At 39.5% G+C, this 22,957-nt stretch overlaps 1 protein-coding gene across 1 annotated transcript in view; it reads right to left on the bottom strand.

Moving 5' to 3' along the window:
- Positions 1 to 12,198: 12,198 nt before the first annotated feature.
- pabpc1l (poly(A) binding protein, cytoplasmic 1-like) overlaps positions 12,199 to 22,957 on the bottom strand; it is a 117,992-nt gene continuing 107,233 nt past the window's right edge. Inside the window, exons 13-16 of the mRNA XM_079896020.1 lie at positions 13,244 to 13,346; positions 12,561 to 12,691; positions 12,390 to 12,467; positions 12,199 to 12,277 (exon numbers count right to left, since the gene is read on the bottom strand). Of these exons, the coding sequence (XP_079752146.1) occupies positions 12,408 to 12,467; positions 12,561 to 12,691; positions 13,244 to 13,346 (294 nt within the window). The 3' untranslated portion in view covers positions 12,199 to 12,277; positions 12,390 to 12,407. The remainder of the gene's footprint in view (positions 12,278 to 12,389; positions 12,468 to 12,560; positions 12,692 to 13,243; positions 13,347 to 22,957) is intronic.

The raw sequence follows: 22,957 nt of genomic DNA, 5'->3' as shown, positions 1-22,957 counted from the left end.
CACTGAATGCACATTAAGTGCAATTAATTTCAAATATATCACATATTAAGTTGAAATAAAATGTAATAAGTTGCCATTAAGAGTGATTTTTTGGAACAACTTAATTTGTACTTTATTACAACTTTATATCTACTTTCATAATTGCTTCTAGTGTTTTTAAAATATACTTAAAGTGCACTACACAATATAATGACACGCAATTAATGTGATTTAAAATATACTTTAATGTCAGTTAACAATACACTTAAGTGTGAATTAAATGCAATGTTTTCAACACACTGAATGCACATTAAGTGCAATTAATTTCAAATATATCACATATTAAGTTGAAATAAAATGCAATAAGTTGCCATTAAGAGTGATTTTTTGGAACAACTTAATTGGTACTTTAATACAACTTTATATCTACTTTCATAATTGCTTCTAATATCTTCAAGATATAGTTAAAGTGCACTACACAATATAATGACACGCAATTAATGTGATTTAAAATATACTTTAATGTCAGTTAACAATACACTTAAGTGTGAATTAAATGCAATGTTACAATCAACAAAACTAAATGTAAAACCCTCTAAATTTACTGACAAAATAATCTCTAAAAGAAGTACATAAAAACCTTTCTGTTGATGCACAATAAAACCCCAAGAAACACTATGCATAAACACAAACAGTTTTGGAAAGAGACCTTTGGGTGATGCTTTACAAAAATATATTAGTTACCTACTTCAGTTAACATGAACTAAGAATGAATAATACTTTAAGCATTTATTAGTCTAAGTAAGATAATATTAGTATTGGTTAGATCATGTTGGCTAAAAAATAAACTCATATTAACAAATGAGACCTAATTAAAAGTTACCGAACCTTGTTATTTAGCTCTTAAAGGGATGTTCAGCAGAAGAAAGAAATTCATACAGGTTTGAAACAACATGAGGGTGAGTATATGATGACAGAATTTTCATTTTAAAGTGGAGTATCCCTTTAAACCTTTACCAGCACCAACATTAAACAGGACCAAATGCTTACTCCAGCATTACAGTGAATCTAAGTTTGTCTAAAAAAAAAAAAAACACAAAAAAAAATAAAAAAAACATTGAAGAACTCCAAAAGCACAAAAACCAAAATGATTTGTCACCCAATTTTTTAAGTTGTTGGAAAGTGCTGTTTATGTCAATGTCCCAGATGCTCTCCAGAGTATATGTGAATGGAAATGTTTCAAAGATGCAGGAAAGTCAGAAAAAATGCCTTGAGGAAAAAAAAAAAAAAACAGAAAATTTGTTTATAATACAGATCCAGTCCATTATTATATTTGGCTCAATTGAATGAAAGAGATAGATATACAGTTGCGCTTCAAAGTTGATATACACCTTGCAGTATCTGCAAAATGTTAACAATTTTATCAATAATAGGGATCACAAAAATGTGCGTTTTATCTTTATTTAGTACTACCCTGATGAAGCAGTTTATTCTGCAAGGTGTATGTAAACTTTTGACTGTTAACTGTTGATGAATGTGTGATGTGATTGATTACCTCAGTCACCAGGGCCACATCGTAGTAGAAAGCTGGGCAAGGTTCCTTCTATTTCCCACAAACAGCAGGATTCCACTGACTACGCCATCTTTACTGACACTGGGCTTAAAGTGATTCAAAATAGAGAACCTTTTTATTGCTACTTTACAGGGAATTAAGCATAACTTTATCAATTACACAAATATAGATATATGACCCATGCAAACCCAAGACCAATGCAAATTAAGAAAGGTATTCTTACATTTTAAGCTTGCCCCACATAGCTATCTTCATGAAGGATGTTCCTGTTGCTGTATTTACCACGGTTGACACAGCAATGCTGCAAGCCTTCTTCCTTTGGTTTGTTACCTATAAAATATATGATGATTATAGGGCAGGTGTAAATGCACAGGTGGGAATTTATTACTTGCACATGCAAAAGATTCAAAGCATTTAAAAGCTATAGGGATAGTTAGAGACTTGAAAGTAGTGTTTTAGCTTGATCAGGATGTGCTGTCATGATAAATCTTGTAACATCACCTCATCAATACAGGTCTGTGATGCACCACCGATGCACTGTATCTCCAATAACAAATATGAACTGATCCTGCAAAATGAATGTTTAAATCCAGATAAACACAAAAATATTACATATTCCAAAACAAATAGTAATTGAACAACTCTTTAAATACAAAATGAAATTGAACACATTACAAGCATTTTTTATAGAGGTGGGTAATATATTAAATATTTATGGTGGTTATAAGATTGATTATTTGTATTAAATGTATATAAACGTCTTCGAGTGTTACAATATTGGATCAGCATTCAGCAAATGTTTAGTAGCTTGTTTAAAATAATTAAAAAAGTCGGTTTAGTTTTAAAAAATAAATCAGCAACCAAATTCCTCGAACACGACCACACACGCTTTCCTCACATTACAATGTAAGACATTATTAGAATGCAATCATATATAAATTATTGAAAACATGATTAATTCACCTCCCGAGTCTATTGAGTTTATAATATATGCGATTAAAATGCACTCAGCAACTGACATGTTACGGTGAAAAAATAATTAACCAAAGAAAGCATCAATATATACTTACTTGACTGATTATTTGCTGCATAACGTCTCATCTGCAAACAAACATCCAAACGTGGTGCTCCTTTTGTTCTCTTGTTTGGCTAGCTTCAGTATCATCACGCATCGCAAACGGATCGCAAAACATAGCGCATTTTTCAAACTCTAGTGAAGTAGAGCGTCATAATGACGTAGTATTTCTCGCGCATGCGCATTAAACAAAATATTCATATATCATGCATGGTTAAATGTTATTTCAGCTTTTCTGTTTAAGTTGAAGTTGTTCTAACTCATTGTGTTGTTAAACTCTGTAAGTTTACAAAACTTTACTCATTAACCTAACTAAAAGTCAATCTTTTTTATCAATGTAGTCTAGTGTGATTAAAATTAAATGTATTTTAACTGAATTTAAATGCAAATTCATTTTGTTTACATTTGTTTAACTTTTGCTCGCAATTAATACAATTTAAATGTGTGTTTAATTGACTTAGAACAACATAATGATATTGAAAGTATTATGTTCACAGATGTAAAGTAGCTACAACACATTACTATTAGACTCCTCTCATATATTACATTTTATTTTCAAATATTATGTAGAAAGCTGACACTAGTTGAGTTCATAGAGCAAGGGCTGGTGATAAAAATGTCAACAATAAGTTGTACTGGATTATACTGTATAAGCAGATGTATTGGAAAAATACATTTCAACTGCATAATGCACACAGTATATATTATAGACAAAACACATTTAAAATACATTAACAAATTAATTTTGGACAACACACTTGAGTTGGAATTAAAATCAATTATTTTCCATGTTTTCCATTAAAACTGTTATTTTATATATTAGTCAATACATCAAAATAAATTCCCTTTAATAACTTATAACTTTAACTTTAATAAATTTAAAACACTATAAATCATAATTATTTAAAATGTATGTTTAAGTAAAACTTAGTAGACATTGCAAAGTGCATTTGTAAAAAGTGCACTTAAGTGTGTTTATAAATATTGTGATGAAAGTGTACTTTCTTTAAGTTAAGCTTAATTAGACATTATTACAAAGTGCATTTTTAAAAATGCACTTAAGTGTGTTTATAAATATTGTGATGAAAGAGTACTTACTTTAAGTTAAACTTAATTAGATATTATTACAAAGTGCATTCGTAAAAAGTGCACTTAAGTGTGTTTATAAATATTATGATAAAAGTGTACTTTCTTTAAGTAAAACTTAATTAGACATTATTACAAAGTGCATTTTTAAAAAGTGTATTTAAGTGTGTTAAGAAATATTGTGATGAAAGTGTACTTACTTTAAATTAGACTTAATTAGATATTATTACAAAGTGCATTTGTAAAAATTGTACTTAAGTGTGTTTATAAATATTGTGATGAAAGTGTACTTTCTTTAAGTTAAGCTTAATTAGACATTATTACAAAGTGCATTTTTTTAAATGCACTTAAGTGTGTTTTTAAATATTGTGATGAAAGTGTACTTACTTTAAGTTAAACTTAATTAGATATTATTACAAAGTGCATTTGTAAAAAGTGCACTTAAGTGTGTTAATAAATATTGTCATTAAAGTGTATTCCCTTTAAGTACACTTAAGTGGTCTTTAATTTTAATTTTATTATATTATCTGCAAGTGCACTTTTCAAAAAGTATACTTTGATTATTTTAAGCACACAAAAAGTACACTTTCAATACAATTAAGCACACTTCTTTTTCACAAGGGTACCTCAGACACATCTACCTTTCTTCGACATATGAACGTCTGCATTGATGGTGGCTTAGGAAAGTTAAAACGACAGACTGTTTTTCTTTTTGCATGTTTTAGAATGATGTTTACTGTGACATTGCACAGATGTGACAATACTGCGCAAGTTCTCATCTTCAATGGGCACTTCACAGGTAACATATTTATCTATAAAGTCAACAACCTCCACATCAGAATTTTTATCTATTTGTGGAGCATTTTTGATCCAATACAAACAATGAACATGGGGAGAACCACGTTGTTGAAATTCAACCCTATAAAAATAATCTACAATTTCTCCTATGGGGTGAACAGGTGACATAAGCACCTCTTTTAAAAAACAATGCCACCTAAAATCAAATATGCGAGCTGCAGTAACAGGATTACTGTCACATTCACCGTCTGTCTTCGTCTTCACTACAGTTCCCAGAATCCTCCTTGTCTCCTCACCTGAACTCACTCCCTTCATTTACCACCTGTTCGTCATCATCATCTGCATCACCTGTCTTGTGTTCATCTGTCTGTGTATTTAAGTTCCTGGTTTTCACTCATCATGGTCGGTTATTGTTTGTGCACAGCACACTGTTTAGTTTGTTTGCCTGTTGAGAATTAAACCTTTGCTGTTTTTGTACTTTTGACTACGCATCCTTCATTCATCATCTTCATCACCTACCCATGAGCGTGACAGAATAACCGACCAAAAGACAAGATGGACGAACACCTCAATTTCATCCTTGTGGCCCAGGAGAACCACGACATCCTGGATTTCTCCCGGAAGTTTTTTCAGCTCGCCCTCACAAGTTCTTTGGAGGATGAAACCCTCAGCACACTATTCCTGATCGGGGCTACTTTCCATCGTCCCCTCAACCTCCCAGACATCACTGGACTTTCCTGGAAAGAGACGGTAATCCGGTGTCTGGAGAGTGTTGCGCCCCGGTCAGGAATGTCACCCAACCCTGCACTTCACGCCAGTCCAGCCGAGCCTGCACTTCACGTCAGTCCAGCCGAGCCTGCACTTCACGCCAGTCCAGCCGAGCCCGCATTTCACGTCAGAGCTGCCGAGACCAAGGCAATATGCGTCGTGCCCGCCGCCCCTGAGACTGTGAGTGTCATGCCCGCCGTGCCTGAGACAGTGAGCGTCATGCCCGCCGTGCTTGAGACTGAGAACATCACGCCTGCAGAGAGGTTCTTCTCGCTGGTTCCGCCTGGCTTGGATCTCCCTTCGCCGCTGGTCCCATCCAGCTCAGAGCCCTCTTCGCCGCTGGTCCCGCCTGGCTTGGATCTCCCTTCGCCGCTGGTCCCATCCAGCTCAGAGCCCTCTTCGCCGCTGGTCCCATCCAGCTCAGAGCCCTCTTCGCCACTGGTCCCATCCAGCTCAGAGCCCTCTTCGCCGCTGGTTCCGCCCAGCTCAGAGCCCTCTTCGCCGCTGGTCCCGTCCAGCACCGAGCCCTCATTCCTGCCCAGCACCGAGCCCTCATCGCTGGATCTGCCCTTCGCCGCTGGTCCCATCCAGCTCAGAGCCCTCTTCGCCGCTGGTCCCATCCAGCTCAGAGCCCTCTTCGCCACTGGTCCCATCCAGCTCAGAGCCCTCTTCGCCGCTGGTTCCGCCCAGCTCAGAGCCCTCTTCGCCGCTGGTCCCGTCCAGCACCGAGCCCTCATTCCTGCCCAGCACCGAGCCCTCATCGCTGGATCTGCCCAGCACCGAGCCCTCATCGCTGGATCTGCCCAGCACCGAGCCCTCATCGCTGGATCTGCCCAGCACCGAGCCCTCATCGCTGGATCTGCCCAGCACCGAGCCCTCATCGCTGGATCTGCCCAGCACCGAGCCCTCATCGCTGGATCTGCCCAGCACCGAGCCCTCATCGCTGGATCTGCCCAGCACCGAGCCCTCATCGCTGGATCTGCCCAGCTCAGAGCCCTCATCGCTGGATCTGCCCAGCACCGAGCCCTCATCGCTGGATCTGCCCAGCACCGAGCCCTCATCGCTGGATCTGCCCAGCACCGAGCCCTCATCGCTGGATCTGCCCAGCACCGAGCCCTCATCGCTGGATCTGCCCAGCACCGAGCCCTCATCGCTGGATCTGCCCAGCACCGAGCCCTCATCGCTGGATCTGCCCAGCACCGAGCCCTCATCGCTGGATCTGCCCAGCACCGAGCCCTCATCGCTGGATCTGCCCAGCTCAGAGCCCTCTTCGCCGCTGGTCCTGCCCAGCTCAGAGCCCTCTTCGCCGCTGGTCCTGCCCAGCTCAGAGCCCTCTTCGCCGCTGGTCCTGCCCAGCTCAGAGCCCTCTTCGCCGCTGGTCCTGCCCAGCTCAGAGCCCTCTTTGCCGCTGGTCCTGCCCAGCTCAGAGCCCTCTTCGCCGCTGGTCCTGCCCAGCTCAGAGCCCTCTTCGCCGCTGGTCCTGCCCAGCTCAGAGTCCTCTTCATCGCTGGCTCAGGACTCCATACTGGGGAGCCTCCCCAGGAAATTTTTTGGGGGGGGCCATACGCCCGAGGGTCCATCAGTTCCGCCCTGGACGCCCGAGGGTCCATCAGTTCCGCCCTGGACGCCTGAGGGTCCATCAGTTCCGCCCTGGACGCCCGAGGGTCCATCAGTTCCGCAGTTCCGAGGGGTCCGCACCGCCATGGCCGCCCGAGGGGTCCGCACCGCCATAGCCACCCGAGGTGTCCGCACCGCCATGGCCGCCCGAGGGGTCCGCACCGCCATGGCCGCCCGAGGGGTCCGCACCGCCATGGCCGCCCGAGGGGTCCGCACCGCCATGGCCGCCCGAGGGGTCCGCACCGCCATGGCCGCCCGAAGGGTAGTCTCCGCCGTGGCCGCCCGAAGGGTCGTCTCCGCCGTGGCCGCCCGAGGGGTCGTTTCCGCCGTGGCCGCCTGAAAGGCCGTCTTCGCCCTGGTCACCTGAACTGCCAGCTCCGCCCTGGAGGCTCCCTGTCCTGCCAAGCCACGCCCTTGTCAGCCTCCAGGGCGCCCACCCTCCCACCCATTTGTTGGTCTGTCTACAGCGCGAGGACGCGCCTACCGGGAGGGGGGAGTAATGTCACATTCACCGTCTGTCTTCGTCTTCACTACAGTTCCCAGAATCCTCCTTGTCTCCTCACCTGAACTCACTCCCTTCATTTACCACCTGTTCGTCATCATCTGCATCACCTGTCTTGTGTTCATCTGTCTGTGTATTTAAGTTCCTGGTTTTCACTCATCATGGTCGGTTATTGTTTGTGCACCAGCACACTGTTCAGTTTGTTTGCCTGTTGAGAATTAAACCTTTGCTGTTTTTGTACTTTTGACTACGCATCCTTCATTCATCATCTACCCATGAGCGTGACAATTACGACGCAAAAGCTCACATTTGTCAGCCCATTCTAGCTGGTCTAAAGTTTCCTGTCTTCCTTCATGTTTTAAAATACTTGACATCAAATTTGTCCATCTCATGTCAGCAGATGAAAACGAGCAAAACCAATTGGGAATGCCCAACTGTCTAACCATAGCTGTAGTATTTTATGAGTAGCGTTTGGTTAGCCTACAAATAAAATCAGACCGAACGTTGCATACAGTGCTTTATTACTGGGTCACCTCTACCAGCCCTCGCTCACAACATAGTGCCCATATCCCTCCGCCTGATACCTATACAAACGTAATGACGTAAACAGTACGTGCAAGTTTACTGATATGATCTGAATGTTACAATAGCAAACAAATCTTTTTGCACACCTTGCCAGAATGATGGAGTTCCTCGGATGGGTTTCAAAAACCTGTACCCTTCATCAAAATTAAGTACTTGCCTCAAGGTCTCTGTGTCTTTAAACATATCACTTGGTATGGATTTACTACAGCCATGTCCTTTCCTTAGAGCAATAGATACACTAGACACTACCTTTTCAACTTCAGACAAATACTGTGCACAAAAAATGTATTCAACATTTTGCGCAAATCTTCCGTCTGCATGCAAAATTCTATTATTAAAATAGCGTGACAATGTTAATCTCTGTGCCCTTTTGTCGCGATAAATTGAACTACCATCTGGAAATAAAACAGGAAAACATTTTGCCTCGTTTGTTTCATCAGCAAGCATTTTCACTGGATTATTCCCTTCAGCAGGAGCTACACTCAAGATCCCATCAAAGTACTGATCAAGGACTTCTTGCCCAATATCTACAGGCTGTAAACCTTTATAAGTTAATTTGCGCTTTAACTTTACACTTACGAAAGACCCTTCAGCTTCTGTTCTAAGACATTTGTTGTGTTTTTAACATTAGCTGGCACACAAGTGACAGGACCATGAACTCCATTTTGACCACCTTTAGGTAAAGCCAACAATTTCATAAATGGAATATGCAATGAAATCAAATGTTGTTCTAAGTTATTAAGGTAGCTGAGCTCTTCTGGTATTTGCCACATTGCTTCAACAAGTGGAACTGGACAACCATTAATACCGCAACAGATTACACCTTGTTTCACAATCCAATGAGCTGCCAGTTTTGGGAATGCTTTTGATTTGATCTTGTCTTTTTTGGGACTCGAACCAGCTTAACTGCACATCCATAGATGCATTAATATCCAGTCCTTTTTTCAAAAGCTTAGCTTGCTTCTCGTTTTTCCTTTACCAAGCAGATATTGTTCTGCCGTTACAGCCACTTTCTGCCATCTTGCAAATTATTTGTCAATCATTTGTTATTTGTGCGCTCAGAACAGCAGGGCTATGTATGTATGTGTGTGTGTATGGAGGTATAGCAAATTCCGAAGGGAGGGGCTGCTTCACTCTCTTTCCCTTCTCCAACTGTATGTATGTGTGTATAGAGCAAATTCCGAAGGGAGGGGCTACTTCACTCTCTGATCAGTATTTATCCATTTATTTATTTTTTCTCTTTTTTTTTTTAAGTTGATCAGTGTCCTCCTCAAATATTGAACAGCTTCATTTTCAAAATCAGAATGCACGTGATTCTAGCTCCAAATTCTATTGATTCCCTTCTTCTAAGGGTTCAATCCTAAGTGTGTTTAAGCATTTTAGGGTTATCATACTGCACTACCTCAGAGCACAGTTCCGCCACTAAACCGCTATAAATCACCGCTTGTCACACTATCCTCGTTTCCCTCTGAAACGATTCTTCGGTGTGTTGGAAATATTTTAGAGATTACTCTGTCCTTTTTTTTACAGTCTCGCCATATTCCAACCACCTCCCAGTCATGATCAAGCTAATTGCTAAATCGCCTTACAGCTATTTCTCCCACAATTTTACTAAATGGTCTTCTTTCTAAAAAATAAGATCCACTTTTTAAAGTCTTTAAAAAAAAAAAAAAAAAAAAAAAAAAAAAAAAAAAACTTCCCCAGCATCATTCAAATATTTTAGAGGTTTACTGATCAGATCAACTTAAATAAGCCACATCAAATTCAACATTTTTTAATTATTTTCCTATTTCTGACATATATATTCTTTGGCAACACAACTGGTACTTTAAATAACACACTTCTTTTAAGCAGGTTCAGTCAATGTCTAATCATCAGGCAGACTTAGAATTATTTTACAATGAAATAAGGTCTTACCTGAAATGATTGAGACAAATGCCTGAAGATGCGATCCTGTTGTTCGTGACGCCAAATTGTAGACTTGGAATTAAGCCTTTTCCCCGTTATTATTTGATTCACGGGACCAGACACCAGTTATCTTGCCAAGCAAAAGCTAACACTTTATAATAACGTTCAGTTGTAAGTAATTTATAAGTGGTTAGTTAATGATGAACTAATCATTTACAAAACATTCATAAATGATTAGCAAGTGATATGCTAACATTTTATGTATGTTTTGTAACTTCTGTTACAAGTCATTTACAACTGATTAGTACATGATTAACTAATCATTTATGAAACATGAATATGCGTTCATAAATGATTAATAAGTAATATGTTCATTATTTTATGTATATTTTGTAGATTCAGTTGTCATTTTTCAATTGATTAGTTAATGATTAACTAATCATTTACAAAACATGACTATGCGTTTCATAAATGTTTAATAAATGTTACTTTTTTTGTATGTTTTGCTCACATCAGGTGCACAGTGGTTAAATACTCCATGTGTTTCAGAGAAGACAGCTGTCTATACCCTCACCAGTCAGCACTTACACTGCAGTAAACACTACAGTGTTCAACACCTGTTATAGATGTGTCAACGCATGAATAAATCATTTACAACACTTTCTGCATCCCCTAATCTAAAGTGTAACTGACCACTTCAAGAATCAATAAGGCATAAGATCAACAAATCTTACCTACGAATGATGTGTAGCACATTTACAAGTGATGAATAGTTTACACTTTAGATTGGGGATGCAGAAAGTGTTGTAAATGATTTATTCATGCGTTTACACATCGTGTTGAACACTGTTACTTACCTGTTACAAATTATCTGTATGTGTATACAAGGCATTTACAACACTTTCTGCACCCTCTAATTGCTACACACATACAAAAAATAATTTATTAAACGCATATGTATGTTTTGTAAATAATTAGTTAATCATTTACTAATCATTAGATGTTGTAACGGAATTTACAAAACATACATAAAATGTTATTATATCACTTGCTAATCATTTATGAATGTTTTGTAAATGATTAGTTCATCATTAGCTAACCACTTATAAATGACTTACAACTGAACTTATTATAAAGTGTTACCGAAAAATCTTTATTCTTATATATCAGGAGAGAAACTCTGAGATGTTATATTCATGCCAGGTCTATGCGTTTCCGTGTTTCTCTGTCATCTTCATTTATATAGCGCTTTTAACACTCTGCTGTAGTACAATAAGGATTGAGCTTAAATACACAACTGAATGACTTTCAACTTTCTTGTAAGGTAGAAAAACATGTTGCTTATGTTTAAAAATGGAATGTATACCTAATGCTTACACATGGTACAATCCACTATCCCTCTGTGTTACATTAGTGGTATACAAATGGTACATTTGCATCAGTTGAAAAATTCCTTTCCTTGCAAAGAGCATACCAACTGTACACATTTAAAGTATCATCATCGGAACAGCTCTGGTCAATGAACGTGGCATTGCACACATACCTTTAAGCAGAATATATAATCCTCCCAGCTACCCTCCTTGTGTCTAAAATATGTTCCTTAAACACGTGTCCATGCAATCTATAGTCTAACTCATGCATTTTAAACTTCATAAGATAATACAACTGATTATGAATATTAATAAAGAATAATAATACAGATACATAATATTAAATAATGAAATTATATTAAAAGATGAGATTTTAGTCTTCAAAAACACACTACAAAAAGAGCACTAGAGTATTTGGAAGTGTGGTCTACTTTTATATGTTTTTTGGAGTAGAGGAGTGAGTATTCCAATATCTGTGAAAACCCTATTTAGATAAATTATTGTATACAATATTTTTTTTTTTTTAAGAATATTAGAATATAATCCTACTACTAGAATTCATTTAAGGCATAACTTTATATTTTAGATATTAATTTCTGTATTTTTGAATGTGTACCCTGTAGAGTACATTGAGTATTTGGCAGAATGTAATTTGTTTACTTTTTTTTCTTTTATTGTATTGTTGTAAAAAAAAAAAAAAAATCCCACATAAAAAACAACAACAAAAAAATAGAATAAGACACTTTTGAACTCCATTTGCATGTCTATTAAGCCAGGACCATTTTATTGCACACAGAAATTTCAAAAAATATTTTTTTAGCCTTTCTTGTCATTTTCTTTTTTTTCCTTCTTTTTTTTTTAAACAAAATCAGAACAAACTTAACATTGTGGAGAGAAAAAGGACATTTGCAGTGTGCAAACCATGGATTAAATAACATGAATCTGAAGTGCTGTTTTCGACGGTTTTCCTTTCCCCCATTCTCTGGAACAACATTCACAGACCTTCAGTTGCATGCCTTCAAAAATTAAATAAAAATGTTCAACATTTGTGTAACACTCATATGTGCTACTCATTGGAATTGTACATGAGTAAGGCCAAGTATTAAGCTAGAAAACTAAACAGATTACCTGCCTTACAGAGCTTCCTCACTTAGTCAACAGTTCCTTGGCTTGATGAGCCTGAAGTACTGCTACTGCCTCCTCAACCTAAAGAATAAAAAAGTCACAATGATCAAACAAAAACTGATCTCTGAGACTGCATCTTTACTGGCCTAGAGAATTAGTTTTGACTGGTGGAACCTTAGAGTCCAGGGACTCTGGAGACTCAAGCATGTGCAGTAGTTCAGAGTTGTCAATCTCCAGAAGCATGCCTGTGATCTTTCCCGCAAGTGCAGGATGCAAAGCCTGGATAAGAGGATAAAGCCGCTCACCTGTATGGGATGCAAACAATTTAGTCATTTTAATTACAATATGATGTAGTACGTAGAGCTTATGTGCTTTGTTCAAAGTCTTTTGAAGCCATTCAATAGCGGCAGTTTTCCACTAAATAGTCATACACTGTAAAGTGTCAGCACTCTAGTCTTTTTCTAAGGGGATGAATGCATTTGTTTTCATGTATAAATATTACAGAACTACAGAATAAAGTAGTTTATTCAATTTATTCACTGTACTACACGGGTGTGCAATCCTGGTCCTAGAGGGCAAAATCCCTGCAGAGTTTAGCTTCAATTTGTCACAAAATCCCTGTCTGTAAGTTTCTAGTAATCCTGAAAGACTTGATTACTTTGGTTCAGGTGTTTAATTAGGGATAGACAAACTCTGCAGGACAGTGGCCCTTGGACACCCATGCTGTACTATTTCCAGAAATAACAATACTCTTCAGTAGAGAGGGTATTACAAGTCAGCATCACTTTGTTGATAAAATTATTCAAAGTGCAAACATCTTCAAACCTAATGGTTAATTGACTGTGTGTGTAAAATACCCAGGAGTTGTTTCTGCTCTTTTAATGGTGCAGCTGCCAGCATTGAGGCAGTAAGGGGCTCCTGGCCTCTCACATGAACTGCCGGCTCTGTATTCTGCACCACCTAAAGAAAAAGAAAGCCTGTGTTATTTGTTATTTGCTAAATATTTGCAATATTTAAACAAATATTTCCTTATTTAACTGCTCAAATCATAATCAAGTGTCAAATCATAACATTGCTGAGGACTAAAACTAAACTTTTACTTGATGAAAAAAGTTATTTTTGTTTCTTTTCTGTAGATATTTAAATTTTTCAGTGTTTTACACTTTAAACTGCACATATTCGATGAGGTAAGAGCAAACATCTGTTTGCATCTTTTTTGTATGTTTTGCTATTATTTTGAGCCAAAAGTGGCAGACTGGTATGCAAGTGCCGTATGCGGCAAGCAGGGTGTGGCTTGGAGCCATGAGAGAACGGCATGAGGCAAGTGATTAATGATGAGCGCCACCTGCGCGCCAGGCCTGCTGCCGTCTGCCATGATGGCAAGGAGCAGGCAGACAGAGGGAACGGGGAGATTGCTGCCAGGCCGGCGATGAAGAGGCAGAGGAGTTTCAAGCTCGTCTATTTTGCTCCTCATGCTTCCATCTCCTTTTTTCACCTCGTCTGTCCTTACCCCCATGTGCCACGGCCGCCGTGACTGGGGTGGGGGGTGTGTGGGGGGTGTGTGGGAGAGAGCAGTCTCAGGAGTACCCTCATATTTGGCCAGCAGGGCAGGTCCGAGAGCTGTGAGAGAACAGCACAAGGCCGGTGGCATGATTGATGATGAGGGTTCACCTGCACACCGTACCGGTATTGTTTTGTTTATGTGTGTGTGGCATTCATCTGTGAGGGATAAAGGTACTTTCGTTTTGTTTGTTTATTTTGGAATTAAAGTATGTTAAGCATTCACCGGTTCCCGCATCCTTCTTTCCATAACAACATACATTGTTACAATGTAAAACTGTAAAGTGGTTGTAACTGTGCAACGCCATTGACAGGTCTAGCATTCTCTGTCAGCGATGAGGGTTTCACATGTCATAAATGCAGGGTGACACAGGCTGACAGAAGATTTCCGAACTAGAGACTAATCCAAACTTTAATCGAGGATAGTTGATAGATAACCGACATTGTTCGGTTCCGGCTGTAGAGCTTGCGCAGCAGGGCAACTGGATGACTGCGAGACGGCATTTTCTAAACCATTTAATGTCATAAAGTGTGCAGGATATTTTAAAATGAAGCACATGGATTTGGCAGGCATGTATTTATAATACTAAGCGGGGCAGCCGGTTCCTGAGCCCTCCCTAGCTCTACAGCACCCAATTGATGAGTGTAAATCTTCCAATTTTCCAATGTAAATCTGTGGTGAAAAATGGAACTGCAGCGCGCTCTCATAGAGAGCCATTGGGGCAGATTTCTGTCTGCCACGCTTATGTTCATGTGACGCTACGTAAACCTCGCTCCAGAACAAGATGCTATCAGTCTGCTTCAGCTGTGTGTCTGCATCAGGTCAGTAACTAGTTGGCATGTCTGTTCTTCCTATGTGGAGTAGCATATCAAATTAATGAAAGTATACACCCTTTAGTTTAAACATGCTCATGTTAATAGCTTTTATATACAGTAGTTCTGTTCTGAGAATAGACATGACTTTGTTTTTCCTCACTGGAATTCCTAACTTGCAACATTCTAAAACAACATTCGGACACAATAAATACATTAAGGCAATTCTAAGATGGCACTCTATTTGTTTGTCGTGCGTACTAAAGTATGTCAATCATCATTAGAGCACCACCCTCAGGCTGAATAACGCAAGGGCATTAGAATTCTGCCAAAAGTGTGTCTGACATGTCAGTGATTAGAATATAAAGCTTACAAAAATGTATATCATAAACTAGCGCTAAGACCCAGAATATGCCCTACCTAATTTTTTTAATGAACCTAAACCTAAAGAGCCAGTACTGCGTAAGTGATAAATCACGTTTGACATTTGTGCTGGCTACTGTATGCAGGCCACCAGGGCACCATATAGACTTTATCAAATAATTTGCTGATTTTCTAACGGAGTTAGTACTGGCAGCAGATAAAGTCCTAATTATTCGTGATTTTAATATCCATATAGATAAGGAAAAAGACTCATTGGCATTTACAGACATTCTAAATTCTACTGGAGACAACAGGTGTCAGGACCCACTCATTGTCTCATCATACTTTAGATAATGATCTGAGATGTTATTGCTCTGCTTCAGAATTTCAATGTGACAATAATATATCTAGTCTCGTGTATTCGCAGCATTTAGCCAAGGCTGCAAAACCAACTCCCTGTTACAAATAAATGAATAACTATAACTTCTGCCATTAAATATTGCTTTATAAATAATCTTCCTGATCAGTTTAATCTCCTCAGCATAATCATAATCATAATAATAATAATAACAATAATAATAACAATAATAACAATAATAATAATAATAATAATAATAATAACAATAATAATAATAATAATAATAAAAATAATAATTGCAAGCAGCAATTAACGGGGTTCAAGCATTTAAGACCTTCATACCAACTATTGCCGCTTTTCCATTACCAGTACCAGCTCAACTCGACTCGTCTCGCTTTTCGCTCCGTTTTCCATTGCAGATAGTACCTCCACAATAGTACCTGGTCGTCATAGCGACGCCGCAGGAAACTGCCGTGACTTAATCTTCTACGCGAGACCTTTATTTTACTGTCTATGCACGAGACACACCCGCTACCCACACACACAGGACAATGGAGGAAATCGAGTGTATGCTGTTTTTGGATGTTTTTGTTTTTGCTGCTTTTTATTCAGGATACTCCGTCTGGCGTGTGCAATGATGACGCAGTGAATAGTGAAGATTCTCTCTGACCAATCAGCAAGTCTGCCGTGTTTTCACGTCACATTTTAGTATCGCCTCAGCTCGCTTAGAACCTCGCCGGAGGTGGTATGAAAAAAAGTACCTGGAAGCAGGTACAGGTACAACTTTTACACAGTGGAAAAACAAACAAAGCCGAGTCGAGGCGAGCTGGTACTGTGTAATGGAAAAGCGCCATATGCTGTTAGGGTCTAGGCCAAACCGAAATGTAGGCCTGAAACCATAAAATATCCATGATAGAGAATACGCAAATGATATAGATCTATAGTACCAGTGCAACCTAATTCTTTGAAAAAAATGGTTTTAAACATTTGTTTATCAGCTAATAATGGATAATGATAAAGATTAGATTAAAAAGATGTATTGTCCCTCTTGTGGACAACAGTAGTATTAAAGGCTTCATCTTCAGTTTAAATGTTTGATAGAATGTACTGTGAACCCTCTGAGCATCAGAAATCCTTGAAACCTGGCACATTTATTCAAAATCAGTTGTACTCCATATCTACACAGTTTTGTGAAGTTTCTACTTTGTGCACACAATATATAGACATGTTACTCACAATGGGCCATACCAGAAATATATAAAAAATTGTATCTGCTAAACGGTTTCATCGATCACAATTCTTTTGACAACTTTTTGCCATGAGGGTCCCTAGATGATGCATGTAAAGTTTCGAGCAAATCGGACGGCCTATGAGGAGTTAGAAAAAGTAGAGTTTTCAAATAATCACAAATATTTAAATTATTTGATTGACAGAAGTTGTCCAGAATGAGGAGATCTATCAAATGATATGCATATTGTGTGGATGTGTGAAACACCACTTGATTACAGAGACATAAAATTCGTTAGTGCCATCTAGTGGCCAATTTCTTTCAAATTTCTTACAGACCTCTAGGGCCATGAGTTGAACATGCCCACCGTGTTTTGTTCCGATCAACCTTCGTTGACCTTGTCTAATAGAATTAATATTGACTGCAGATAAAATACTAATTGTTGGTGATTTTAATATAGACATCGATAATGAAAAAGATGCATTGGGTTTGGCATTTAAAGACATTGTAAACTCAATTGGAGTTAGAAACACGTGTCAGGACCGACTCGTCGTAATCATACTCTAGATCTAATATTATCACATGGAATAGATGTCGATGCCGTTGAAATTCTGCAGCAGAGCGATGACATCTCAGATCATCATCTAGTCTTGTGTAAATTACATTTAGCCAAGGCTGCAAAGCCGACTCCGTGTTTCAAATATGTTAGACCTATCACTTCTGCCACTAAAGATTGCTTTATTAATAATCTTCCTGATCAGTTTCATCATCTCAGCATCCCAGATAGCTTAGAAGAACTAGATACTACAACAGAAACTTTTAACTCTCTCTTTTCCAGCACTTTCCAACACAACAACACAACTCTGGAGTGCGTTGTTGTGTTTGGAGCTCCGTCTAATTAATTCAGAAACCTTGATTTTCTTCTTTACACTCTTTTACAAACGAACATTTTCATTTTTATAGCGTGTGAACATATCTGGAATACTATTCTCTTTAAAAAACAATCGGATTGCTTTGATATTGCTACTTATATCCAACCTTCCGAACTTCCGCTACTAGCCTTAGCCCACTAGCATTGCACGCGTGGTCGCGCCCATCTATCGTCTTATTTACACCCGTATCACTGAAAGCTATACTTCGCCATTATAGCACATCTGCTATAATGGCGAATATAACGGATGTGTGTCTAACGTTACCTTTGAGTGCAGGTGAGGACACCTTCGAGCTGCATTCTGTGCAGTTAGAGCTTGAGTCCGTGAAGAAGCATATCCGCGACCTACTAGAGAGACAGGCCGAGCTGCGAGATCGGCGATCCGCGCTTGAAACATCACGCGCCGATGCTCACACGTCAGTAGTTAGTAACCTTTTGACTCCGACCTCGTTTACTCCGTGTGTTTCTCTGCACAGGACCCGAGCAGCCAGGACGCGATCATCCCTGGTTTCGTTCACTCCGGCACCGACTCAACACCACGGACCCGGGTGATTCCACGGTGGAAGACCAGAGCAAAGACCTCTCCGCCCCTCCCGGTCTTCGAGATCTCCACCCGGAACCGCTTCTCCCCTCTACGCGAGATGGAACGCGACGCTGTGATCATCGGCAGTTCCATCGTCCGGCATGTCCACGCTACCTCAGGTAAAGGTAAGGTGCGCACTCACTGCTTTCCTGGTGGTCGTGTTCTCGATGTAGCTGCGCAGGTCCCCGAGACCCTGAACGGTGACGAGCGCATCGGAGCTGTCGTGCTGCACGCGGGAACGAACGACATCAGGCTGCGGCAGACGGAGGTTCTGAAGAAGGACTACAGGAGCCTGATCGAGACGGTACGCAGCACATCGCCTGAAACAACGATCATCGTGTCTGCTCCGCTTCCCACATACCGACTAGGACAAGAAAGGTTCAGTAGATTATTTGCTCTAAATGAATGGTTAATGTCATGGTGTAATGAACAGAGACTGCTCTTTGTAAATAATTGGAATCTGTTCTGGGAGCGACCTAGGCTCTTCCGTGCTGATGGCCTTCACCCCAGCAGAATCGGAGTGGCTCTTCTGTCGGACAACATCTCCAAAGCGTTGCACACCATATGACTAGTAAGTCAAAGTCCAAATCACACTCTTTGCTGTCCAAACTTAATTGATATAAAGTACCAATGTAGAACATTATATTGAAACTGTGTCTATTCCTCGTTTAGTGAGGTCAAACATTAAATCTACTGTAGGATCTAGGAAAAATCTAATTGTGATTAAACCAGAAAATCTCAATATTAGTGAACAAAAACAATTTATAAAGCTAGGTCTTCTTAACATTAGATCGCTCACACCTAAGGCGGTTATTGTAAATGAAATGGTCACAGATAATAGTTTCGATGTACTTTTCCTTACTGAAACCTGGCTTAAACCAAATAATTATTTCGGTCTTAATGAGTCTACTCCTCCTGGATACTGTTATAAGCATGAGCCCCGTCTGATTGGTCGCGGCGGCGGTGTTGCAACAATCTACAGAGATATTCTTAATGTTACTCAGAAAACAGGTCACAGGTTTAATTCGTTTGAAGTACTTGGGCTAAATGTTACTCTCTTAGATGTAAGAAAGAAATCCATATTATCTCTAGCCTTGGCTACTGTATATAGACCGCCAGGGCCCTACGCTGATTTCCTAAAAGAGTTTGCAGACTTTCTCTCAGATCTATTGGTCAATGTCGATAAAGCATTAATTGTTGGAGATTTTAAACATACACGTAGATAACACAAATGATGCGTTAGGGGCTGCGTATACAGATTTATTAAACTCCTTTGGGGTCAAGCAAAACGTCACTGGTCCCACTCATCATCTTAATCATACGCTAGATTTAATTTTATCACATGGAACCAATCCAACTGATATAGATATTATACCGCAAAGTGATGATTACATGGTCACTTGCATACTACGTACTGCTGAAATTTGTCATGTTGCGCCACGTTATCGACCAGGCAGAACAATCCTTCCAACAACTATAGATAGATTCTCAAATAGCTTACCTGATCTATCTCAGCTGCTCAGTGAACCTAAACAAACAGATGAACTAGAGGAAATGACTAGCACTATGGGCACCATTTTCTCTAGTACATTAAACATTGTTGCACCAATTAGATTAAAAAAGGTTAGAGAGAAAATTAAAGCACCATGGTACAACAGTGCTACGCATGTTATCAAGAGAGAAACTCGTAATTTAGAGCGTAAATGGAAAAACAAATTTAGAGGTCTTTAGAATCGTGTGGAAAGACAGTATGTCACATTATAAAAAGGCCCTAAAAGCAGCCAGGGCTGAGCATCTGCGCAAACTAATAGAAAATAACCAAAATAATCCAAGGTTTTTATTTAACACCGTGGCTAGACTAACAAATTAACAGACGTCACCTGAGCAATATATTCCGTTACAGTGTAGTAGTAATGATTTTCTGAATTTCTTCACTGAGAAAATAGAAAGCATCAGAAACACAATTGTAAATGTATAATCTTTAATGGTGTCTTATGATTCAGCTTCAATTATCGCCCCTCAAGAAAAACTACAGCGCTTTACAACTATAGGATAGGAAGAGCTAAATAAACTTATCATTGCATCTAAACCAACAACATGTTTATTAGAGCCAATACCCACTAAACTACTGAAAGAAGTGTTACCTGTAGTGGAAGAGCCTCTTCTCAATATTATTAACTCGTCTTTATCTTTAGGTCATATTCCAAGAATATTCAAGTTGGCAGTTATAAAACCTCTTATTAAGAAACCACAATTAGATCATAATAATCTAGCAAATTACAGACCCATTTCAAATCTTCCATTTATGTCTAAAATACTAGAAAAAGTTGTGTCCGCTCAATTGTGCTCTTTCTTGCAAGAAAATTATATCTATGAAAAATTTCAGTCAGGATTCAGACCGCATCATAGCACAGAAACTGCGCTCGTTAAAATTACAAATGATTTACTTCTAGCTTCTGACCAAGGCTGTATCTCAATACTAGTTTTACTCGATCTTAGTGCTGCGTTCGACACTATAGATCACAAAATACTCTTAGATAGACTACAAAACTACACTGGTGTTCATGGACAGGCATTAAGCTGGTTTAGATCACACTTATCAGACCGCTACCATTTTGTCTGTTTAAATGGGGAAAAATCGAAGATAATGCCAGTAAACTATGGAGTGCCGCAAGGATGTGTGTTAGGCCCTCTGCTATTCTCAATATATTTGCTGCCACTTGGTAATATTATAAGAAAACATGGAATTAATTTCCACTGTTATGCTGATGACACTCAATTATATATTTCATCACGACCAGATGAAAACAATAAATTATCTAAATTGACAGTGTGTTAAAGATATAAAATACTGGATGACGTGTAATTTTCTGCTATTAAATTCAGATAAAACGGAGGTATTACTTATTGGCCCAAACAACTGCCCACAAAACCTCTTACAATACAACTTTAATTTAGAAGGATGTCCTGTTACTTTATCCACTACAGTAAAAGACCTGGGTGTTCTATTAGACCGCAACTTGTCTTTTGAAAATCATATTTCATATGTTACAAGAACAGCCTTTTTCCACCTTAGAAACATTGCTAAGCTACGTAACATGCTATCTGTTTCTGATGCAGAAAAGTTAGTTCATGCATTCATGACCTCGAGACTAGATTACTGTAATGCTTTATTAGCTGGTTGTTCTGCATCCTCAATAAACAAGCTACAGTTAGACCAAAATGCAGCTGCTAGAGTTCTTACTAGGTCAAGAAAATATGATCATATAACACCAATTCTATCATCTCTATATTGGTTACCTATAAAGTTCCGTATCAATTACAAAGTATTACTAAGTATTACTAATGACCTATAAAGCCCTAAATGGTTTAGCTCCTGGGTATTTAAAGGGATACTTCACCTCTGGAAAGATGAATGTGTATTTAAAATAGGTCATTTATGTAGAAGAAATGTGAAGAAATTTTTTAATTTGGAGCTTTCTAGCCTGAGAAAAGCCAGAAAATGTATTTTTGGCTCATGTGGATGAAAGACAACAACTCCCAGAATGCACTTGCTTCGCTGCCCTAGGAGGCCACGCCTACTGGTAAGAGAGCGCAGTTTAAAACAAGGTTAGGCTACCAGTGAGTCTCCGTGACGAGTCTGCCTGGGATTTCGGGATCGCCCAAAATGTCCGGGATTCGGCTAGATTGTGGCGAGCAGGACGAGGCTGACGGCCGCGGGAGAACGGCGCGAGGCCGGTGGCATCATTCCTGAGATGCGCCGGTCTCGCAACGGAGGTGCGGGAATTTTCTTAGCAATGTTAAAACGCACATCAACCGATCACTTGTTTAGCGTTCATGTAAACACTACATTCAGATTCACCGATCGGAATGAATTCAGTTAGATTGAAACGAGAGGTGTGCATGTAAACAATGAATGGCGACCGCAGAAAGCAAAAGCCGAATCCCGGACATTTTGAACGGTCTTGCCCGCCGGACAAGTCTGGGAAAAGGAGGATGGTAACCCCTACTTACTCAACTTTCTCCTACTACTCAGCTTTCTCCTACAATTCAGCTTTCTCCACAGAACAAGAGCCTGCTAGCTTAGCTTCCAAAGAAAGACGGCTGACTGTGTGTACATTCTGTGAGTGAGATCCCACCCTGTATGGGCGGGCTGAAAACATGCGGAACAACGCCTTCTACTGGCTGTAGTCTTTAGCCTCAGGACAGAAAATCCTCAGATGATGCAAAATGACGATTTTTGCGTCATCGGAGGATTTTTTCCAGACAAAAAATACATAAATCTCTCCTCTCAGGGGGATATGAGGGTGGAAAGCATGGTAATTCGAAAATACTACAGGTTTTCTACTAATACAAAGCTTAATGCTAAATCCTGAAGTATCCCTTTAACGGAACTTCTATCGCCCTACAATCCATCGCGCTCTTTAAGATCACTAAATTCGAGGTTTCTGGTCATTCCTAGGATATCTAAGTCCACTAAAGGAGGGAGGGCGTTTTCACATTTAGCTCCTAAACTCTGGAATGGCCTTCCTGATTTTGTTTGAGGCTCAAACTCACTGTCCCAGTTTAAAACTAGATTAAAGACGCATCTCTTTAGCCAAGCATTCACATAATACTTACCTTTTATACTACAGTTGAATCAGATTGAATGCATTAATATTATGAACAGCAGCTACGCTAATTATTTCCCATCTGCTTTTCTGTTGCGCCCCGACGTAAATACAGATCGTCAGCT

This window comes from Squalius cephalus (genome assembly GCF_949319135.1).
Source record: "Squalius cephalus genome assembly, chromosome: 16".
Lineage (NCBI taxonomy): Eukaryota > Metazoa > Chordata > Actinopteri > Cypriniformes > Leuciscidae > Squalius > Squalius cephalus.
This window is presented reverse-complemented; position numbering and strand designations above follow the sequence as displayed.